The following is a 9,257-nucleotide window of genomic DNA, read 5'->3' as shown; positions in this document are numbered from 1 at the left end:
GCCTTATTGAGTGTTCCGTGTACTGAGTACTAACCTGCAGATAGCTAGCCTACTTCCTGTGATCGTGAGAGTGGGTCACCATTAATTGTGGTAGTCTAGCTTCCCATCAACCAGATCATAATCACAGCCTTGTAAATGTTGAAAAGTCTGTCTTGCAACTGCATATGGACAAGCCACCATGATTAACAATTACGCACCTGACTGATGTATGACATTATTATTGATTAGTGTTCTGAATAAGGCCACAGCCACAATATAAATTTTAATCAGTCGAAATTAAATGATAGTGTGCAAAAGTATTGAACATAGCCATAATGTAAAACAAACCGTGTGACAAGCTTAAGAAACCAATTGTAGGACACGTGCATTTCTGCATGACATGTGGCCTGACATGTTTAAGTATGCCACCTGACTTGTCCACCCATTTTGAACAAGGTACTGACTGACAGCCCAAAATTAAAAGCATGCTGTGATCTTAAACTGAAATCCTTAGTAATAATTGGTATTGCTGACATCACCCCATTCTTGTGCATTGATGGGAAAACTCTCAGCACAAATTCAGTTCACAGTTTGGGTCAGCAGAATGAGTTGTATCAGCACAGAAGCACACAGCAGTCCAGACGCAAACTTTTAAATAGACAGCACCACAGACTGCACTTTCATAATTCTGCATAATGCATACACTCATGTTTATAAGCAATAATAACATAATGGGGAAAGACACCCTCCTTTGCCATATGTTTGAAAACCATCTCTCAAGTTAAAATAGAAAATAGTTTATGTTGAAAATATCTACATTTATTTTAATGTTTATTCGAGTACAAGATTGCAGACAGTGAAAATTAAGTTCTGGGAGTCAGAGATGTGCAAAAATACACTTATGTGTTTTGTTCTGAAACACTAAATACCTTTCCAATAAATGTATCTATAAACTACATTCAAAATAGTGGAAGCATAGGTTGTTTTGGAGGTGTAAATCATACAAAAAATAAGGACAACATCCCTTGTTACATATGAAATGCATATGTACAAATGCATATACACGTATTTGAACTACTGGTCATCCCAGCTAGCAGTGCTGAAAATGGTGCAGAGAAAATGTACCTTACAAACATGGCAAATAAATTCAAATATAACAAGTATCATTTTAGTGGTGACAAATACAAATATCAAATACAATATATTTAAAGCTATACCAGGGGGCACTTCTCCTTGAGTCCAGAATACAGCGTAACAGGTATCATATTAGTAGTGACAGAAATACAAATATCAATGTGCCCATGTTCTAATTATATCAAAAGAAAATATTTTACAAGCGCATAATTGATTATTTGAACCTGCAGAGACATTTTTATTCCAATTTCACCCAAATTTCATCTGAATACATCGATGATCATCAGCAGAAAAAAGCACTTCTGTGAAAGTCAAGGAAAATTAATCAGAAGCTAGACCAGGGGGCACTTCCTCTTGATTGGAGAATAACGTTTTGCTTTGATGAGGGCATCTTCCAGTAACTTGAAGAGACAGTTGGCTACAGGAGGGGAAGTCTGCAAGCAGCAGTCGGGGGAAACGGTTGGAGGCAGGGGTTCTTTTTCTGTACACATTCTCTCCATCAGGTCATCCAGCTATATGAAAAGAGGCAAGGTGGAGCAATTGTTTTTCACATGTACTATATAGTCTCAAACGACTTTCTGTCAAATATTTGGGGACTCATTTATACAGCTGGTGGTTAACCTTTAGACCCCTAGTAAATGATAAAACATCTATGTCACAACAGCATCTTTGCTGGTACGCAAAGGATTCTTAAACACTGCTATAAAGTACTGCTATTCCTTTGCCGTAACTTCAGTTCACAAAGAGACATAATCCAGAGTCTTTCTATCCATACTTCCCTTTGTTTTAAGAAAGTTTAATTCTCTAACTATAGTGTATAGAGCATGTTTTCTTATTTTACAGATTAGCTATTAAATAGCAATAATGTGCCCTTCAAAACAGACAAGACATTGGAAAGATACCAGGCTTAATTGTGATCCCACACAATCTATGGTCTATCCCTGTAAAGTCCACTCAGGACTGACTGTAACAGTGTGCTAGAATGAACTGATGTTCAAAATTGTTGAATACACCAGTAGTTGGATGGATGCAACGTATGTACTTTGTACAGAATTTGTATTTTTGCATTATTCTTGGTTACTTAGCCCACATAACTTTGCTTAGTGCTTTGTTGATGTTGCATCTGTACCTGCTGGTCTGGAAATATTGTTAGTAATGTGTGACACTATTGTTCATATTACATAGATGAACGTTCTCATACATCATAAATCACTCTGGATTAGAGCATCTGCTAAATGAATGCAGATTAGACCAGTGGTTCTCAGACTCGGTCCTGGGAACTCCTGCCTATGCTGGTTTATATTTGAACCACAACTGCAATCCCAAAATTTTATGAAGCAGGTTCATTTTTACTGATTAGAATGCTTTTTATATTTTGAGGGATTATTTACCCTCAGAAATAGAATGTTGTCAGAAATAGAAATATGCACACCATGAAGAATAAAAGTATTCACCTTGTGCTTATTGATTGCGCTGTATTGTAAATGATTACATAAAACGGTTTAAAAAAAATAACTGATCATATTTGAGGTCCATAGGCTAATAATATAATTGGTGAGAGTGTGGGCACCTAGCCATTAAAACAAACCATTTATTAAAAAATTAAGAATTCAAAGACAAAGCAAATAAGCCAAACCTACATTTTGTTAATAAGTTTAAGGGGAAAATGATTAAAGAACGTAAACTTGTGTGTTCAACAACCTGAACTGAGCAAGAGATTGGTTGTAACGGTTGTAACAAAAACCATCTTAAACATGGGTCCCCAGGACCAAGTTTGAGAACCGCTGGATTAGATCATACCCACCTCTCCTTGCACACATGCTGTTCTCTGAGCTGCAGGTAGGTGACAGCACTGACTTACTAAACCTTTAACGGGAAATGGCACAGGAAATCTGTGGGAAGAGATAAGAGCATCAAGTCCACCACTTAATTGAGCCATTTGCATTTTCTTCTGTAAAAAAATACCTTTGTGTTTTTTTTTTTGTTCAAAGAGTCAAATTTAACGTTTACTAAATCTCAATAAAATATATGCAAAGAAGACCATGTAAAGAAGTAAAACAACCTTGGAATGAGATGATAAAAGTGTATTCAGTCTTATTCAATTTTATTCAAATTCTCACAAAAACATTCATGTCATACTAGCAAGACTGATTGCCTCTCATGTACCTTTTATAGGCAATTCGAAAAATAAAATCTTACTTCTTTGCGAGCAGCTTGTGTGTGTCACAGACCAGGTCGAGTTTGACGAAAACAGAGTCGATCGGTCTTGGGCGTATTTCATATGTGTATGTTGAGTCGGGTGCGCTTTCCGAAATACAGCTGTAACGGTCTTGTCCCTTGGGCATATCACAGCAGGAGAAGACATTGCTTTTGACAGACCGCTCCTCCTTACAGTACCTGTCCATCTCCGCCTGCCACTGAGAGACCACAGGAAACAGAAGATCCAAGGCTCAGGTGAATACGAAATGCACCAAGACCTGATGACAGTGCATTCAATATGATGGGGCTGCGACTCTGGTCAACACAGTATATTTCTGTGACATTTGATGGTTAAATCATTTTTCTATTACGAATGTGTGGCACGGCACATCACTTCTCAGCCAGCTGTAATAATTGATACCATATCTGAAATCGAAAGTATGCCAACAAGAGGATATATTTTACAAGATTTACCATGCCATAACACTAGGTGTCACTGAAATGCAATTTCAGTAAGCCAATACACTCTTTTCTGAATATCACTTCATTAGCAATTCCCTTCGCCCAATTTTTACTTGCATTTCAGAATCCAAATGCTATACCACCCACACCCATGCAGAAGAGCAGTGCAGCTGAAATTCATGCACTGCTCCGATAGGCTCGCCCATAAGCCAGGGCCTATATTCCACACAGCAGGCCACGCAGCACTACAGGAGAGTTAATGCGAATTGAAGGAGGAGCTGATGATGCACTGCAGGTGCGTCATTGGCAGGAATTCACAGAGCAGTTACCTGGAATCCTGGCCAACTTAAACACACCTTTTCCTTAAATGTGATGAAGCCAATTTGAGCTTACTACTGCCAACTCTGGAACATAGTAGATGGTTCTGGTTCTGGTTTTAAAAAGTCTTGGGTATGGTGCCCAGCCTCCACTAGTGAGTAAAACACTGAACCACTCCCTTTCTCGTTTTACATGTTGATTTCCTAACCACATTGGTAACATCACCACACGTAGCTATTCAATAATCAAATATTAATATTCAAGTACAAGTGAGGTGTAAGTGTTTATATACATTCACCAGAATGACTTAACAGAAGATATTTCTGAAGTCTTTAAATTTGGTCGTCTACAAACCTTTTAGAAAATCTATTCCTTTCATACGCAAATGCAACTGTTTTCCAAATCTGGTGCAAATAGCAGCATGTCCCAGCAAATAAGAACAATAAAGTAAGATTTGTCTATCATGTTTGGGCTAGCATAGCTGTGCACACCTTCACATGACTAAACAGATAGAAGGCAAGAAAAACAAGTGGTGAAGAAATATACCACATATCTCTTTCAGAGCTCAAACGGCTTTCCCTTACCTTTCCATCAGCACAGGCCAGCACCTCATCCTGCCCCTTACAGCACTGCTTTATGCCCTTCTCCAACCTGTTGATGGCCTTTGACTGACGTGCAAGCCAGCCATATCTGTCACTTGGCAGACATTTGAGGTCGTATCGGGGGCGGATCTTGCGGAGATCGCAGATCATTCTTATGTTGGAAGAAGTGGGCCTACCAGGTGGGAAGCGGATGTCTGGAACTTTTGGATCTTCACGAAACTCCCTGGGCTCCAAGTCTGTCCTGGAGACAAAGAAAACGTCTGTGGTGAAGAATGCATTCTGAAACAGCTAAGACCGGCTTTGGAATGCCCGAAATGTACAGCCAGAGTCAGAATAGGTTCTCCCAACATCAGCTCGCTTTAACCTTCATCATCTACTCAACCTTAATTTGCAGTCGGCTTCCTTCTCACCGAACAGAAAAATACAAATTCCACTTGCTCTCTCTCATCCTTTCCCTTTCCTTTCATCTTCATCTTCTTCGTGTCCCAACTCTTCTTCAAACTCACCTAATTGTTCTTATCCTGCTTCTCTAATCCATGTTCATCCTCCCTTTTCTACTCCCACCTTAACTGCCCCTCGTTTTCCTTTCTCAATCCCTTCTCCGCCCTCTTATATGTACATACCGCTGGCAGTTGTCGGGGTTCCAGTTAAACTCTGACTCTGAAGGTGACTTTGGGGCCACTGAACCCTTGCTGGTAGGCTGGTAAAATCTGTTGGTAGGCTGGTAAGATTTGTTGGGAGCGCCCTTCTCAAAACAGCTCCACCGGGCTACACTCCGCTTCCTGCAACAATGGTAATGGTTGGTCTTGATGGAGAATTCTTCATCACAGAAATTGTTGAGAGCATGCTCCCACTGTAAAAAAAAAAAAAAAAAAAAAAAAAAAAAAAAAAAAAAGCAGTCTTTAAATGGTAATACATGAAGATGGTTCCTGTGACAAACACACTTGAAGAACACCCATACCTTCTGATATTCACATACATTCACTGTTCATTGTGAAGCACAGATCACAGATTGAAAGTTCCACTGTATTACTTCAAACAAAAAAAAGTATGTGCATGTGTATGCATATGAGTGTTAAACAAGACTTCCCGGAAAAAAAAGGTGGGGTAAGAGCCTTCAAGAAAATAACACCATATCTGCAGAATGAGCTGAAGGGGAAAACATGACAGGACAATACCTTGCTTTGTCTACATGCGTTTAGATTAGTCTAAACGGGAAAACAGAAAGCAAAGCCCTATTATTCCTCTCATGCCGTAAGTACAGGCAAACATCATAATACATTTTATGATTACGAAAAAATGGTAGTCCTGCCCGTTTGTAATACAGGAGAAAATGAAAAATTAACATGGCATTTTAGATCACATATCCAATGCCAGTAATGCTACCCTGGGCCACATTAAAAATATGTGTTTTTCTGTGCTATTTTTCCATAAGGTAAACTTTTTTTTTGTTTAATTGCAAATGTCGCAGTTTGAATTTCACCTTACGGTTCTTTACAAGTGTGGCGTGTGCCACCCTAGAATAATAGCACTGCGAACACTCTTGAGGTGCAACAGATGAAGCAGAAAAGGACACGGTGACTCACCGCCTGTTGAGCACAGCAGAGGGAAAGCTTTGAGCCCAGTGTCCCATTCTTCTCGCAACAGAAACTGTACAAGGACTCAACATTGCCGATGGCATCTCCCTGTCTTTGCAGGTGTGTGAAACGATCCTGGGGGAAGGAGCTTCGTGAGTATTTATGGCGACCCTCACCATGGTGACAGATGGCAGGAAAGTTGTGCAAGTAAGGGCGGGCAGGAGGAAATGGCAGTTTGGGTTCGAAGGAGCGAGGGAATAACATTGGGCGATCTGAAAAGGGGTGACATGGACAAAAATCAACAGTTTTATTCAAAAGAAGAACACCAATCTGTGTGCAAAAAGTCAAGTGTAGAGACAAGCCTACCTATTTCCTCAAAATGACCATCGAGAACAGGATCCACCATCCTTTGTGTCATATCTGGTTCCCCCCTCCTGGATCCTGAATGCGACCACATACAACACTGAGAAAAGTCTCACTCCCTGGGTTATAACATTACGTACACAAGCATGTATGATTAAATGCAAACTGTTCATGATCCAGTTGAGGCAGTGTAGTTATTTTTCATATCAACATACAATACAACATGAATGCTTTTTGGCATAAAGAGTCAGATGCCATGTCAGCAACCTGACGATTCTGAGGAACTAATCACCCAACTTAACTTAACAAATACGATTTTTCTATGGGAATGACTTATGGTTTGTGTTGCAAAAGCCTTAGGAAAAGAGCAGATCGATACTGTGATTTAGCCATCTGATGCCTGTCCAGGACCCCACCTCTTTCTCTCAAAATTTTGGGAAGGTCAATGGTCACTTCTCTTTGGGTCACATCAGGGTCAGCTTCTGGGAGTTCTGGAAACATATTATAGAACATACTGCAGCGTTATCTTTGTGCAGGTACGTATGAGGGAGATGCAGTAACCATCAACATAATAAACTAGTTTAAGGAAATGTTTTCTATACTACGCCTTTCAAAACATGACATGATATATTGCTGTGCAAGAGGCAGAACATATACAAACACAGAGCACTTGTATGTACAGTTAATTCAGTGGACAAACCTATGTGTTCCCAAAGATCTTCAAGGTCAAAGGTCACCTCTCTCTGGGTAATGTCAGGGTCAAGCTGACTGGTACCTGAATGAAATGGAAATAAGTGTCAATTTCAGTACTGAACATATGTAAACAAGACAAGCACATTGTACAGACGTGTATGAATGCAAGCAGGCTCACACATGCACGCACCGTAAACGTGTCTGAAACAAAATGAACGTCATTAATTTAAAAGTCTACAGAACAGTTCAGCTACCTCACAAATGTCATCTCTCGCTGGGTCATGTCGGGTTCAGCTGGTTATTTTTTTACAGACGATCAGACAATAACAACATCAGTAAGCTATTATAAATTGCGCAGTAGTTACGATACATTCAAACCGTGGATAAAAGCGTGGCATCTCAAGGGTGTACAAAGCAGTGCTACAACAAAAAACTGTTTTAGCTTTTATTCCCATGTTATTTTCTCCTGTGGCATAACGGTTGTTAGTGCATGATGTGACTTCATCCAATGCCATAGACTGAACGTAGCGCAAATCACTGCGAATTCAACTTATTGTTAACAAGAAAGGCGATGCACTGGAGGACTATGACTACGCAGGATTCAGAACGTAGTGACCGACCAACAGCAAATCCGACATGCAGGGTAAATAAACATGGGAACAGAATGAGGAAAGAACATGAAGAGAAGACATTGTATAAAAGATGTCTACAAGAACACAAAGGTAGTGTATAAACGAAGAACAATAACCGGATCACGTATTATAAATACACAATTATAAATACCTTCCAATGCCGAGCAACCAAATTCCAGAACAGCGACTACTACCAACAAACTTCTGAGGACCAAAGATCCCATAGTTAAGACACAGTCTGTTTGTCCGTGCCGTTAATTGACTACTCGTAGTCTATGATAAATATGTAAGGCTGATAGGGAGACAAAACGACGTCTTCTCCTTGTGTGCTTTCTTTTTTTCTGTCTTCCGTTGTTCCAACCGTGGATGCCCGTTTATATTTGAGCGTAGAAGTGCAGGAAACGACGCGAACCAGTTTTAACTCCCACAAGTATAATGCATTGACAGTAAAACAGCTAGGTAAACGAATAGCCTACTGCTTCTAGGTGCTGTGGTTGCGCAAACTCTGAGGGTGGGGTGGGGCTGGGGGTGGGGACTGATATGGGTTAGTGAAAAAAAATATTTGGAAGCTTTTATGAAAAAAAAAAGCCCGGAGAAGAGACCGGAAAAAATGGCAGTTTTCTCAAATGAGTCATCCGATATAACTCTGTTATCTGACAACAATTCTGGCGTGCATCCGTTCCATATAACTATATTGCAACCACTTCACAGGTCAACAGCGTGTATAGCCTTATCTAGGTTTTTATGAGTCACCAAATTTTGTTTACAAGAATGTAACTATTTCTTTCCTAACCACGTGTAGCATATATTCATATAGGACATCTTCTCTGATGGTCACAGGCAACTCTCAGATGCAGCCAATCTACTTTCTGTCTTGCCAGTTTAAACTGAAAGTGCGTTCACTAATGATATTGTGCAAAAAGTTGTGTAAGTCGCTCTGGATAAGAACGTCTGTTAAATGCCTGTAATGTAATGTAATGATGTGAAACTGGATTTCCAAAACATTTTAGGCTACACTAAACGGAAGGCTGGGTTCCCACGAGGCAGAAACGTGTGAATCATGGGAAATGTGACGGGTGACGATCGAGTGGCCACGCTGTCAAGGAATATTTTGGAAATAATCTAATACCGAAACGACATCAGTACACCCGAGAAACTCGAAATTGTTGACAGCCTAAATAATAGGCTATATCTAGATGAAATGTCATTCATTCGCTACTCTGCAAATGCAAATAGTCATGTGGTGATGTTGAAGAGAATTTAACATGGCACAATTTAACGTTCAATTTAAAGGAAAA

The 9,257-nt window shown here is 39.9% G+C and overlaps 1 protein-coding gene across 1 annotated transcript; it reads right to left on the bottom strand.

The window, feature by feature from the left end:
- Nucleotides 1–773: 773 nt before the first annotated feature.
- On the bottom strand, nt 774–8,473 carry LOC118212491 (extracellular matrix protein 1-like). Its single transcript, XM_035390386.1, has 10 exons — nt 8,111–8,473; nt 7,335–7,409; nt 7,051–7,125; nt 6,638–6,712; nt 6,281–6,543; nt 5,318–5,547; nt 4,677–4,935; nt 3,313–3,530; nt 2,918–3,005; nt 774–1,625 (listed from the first exon to the last, which is right to left on the bottom strand). Exons 1-10 carry the CDS (start codon nt 8,181–8,183, stop codon nt 1,446–1,448), a joined length of 1,536 nt encoding a protein of 511 aa, XP_035246277.1. The 5' UTR covers nt 8,184–8,473; the 3' UTR covers nt 774–1,445.
- Between the last annotated feature and the right edge of the window lie 784 nt (nt 8,474–9,257).

Source organism: Anguilla anguilla, chromosome 1 (assembly GCF_013347855.1).
Source record: "Anguilla anguilla isolate fAngAng1 chromosome 1, fAngAng1.pri, whole genome shotgun sequence".
Classification (NCBI taxonomy): Eukaryota; Metazoa; Chordata; class Actinopteri; order Anguilliformes; family Anguillidae; genus Anguilla; species Anguilla anguilla.
Note: the sequence above shows the minus strand (reverse complement) of the source record. Positions and strands in the feature narration are given on the sequence as shown.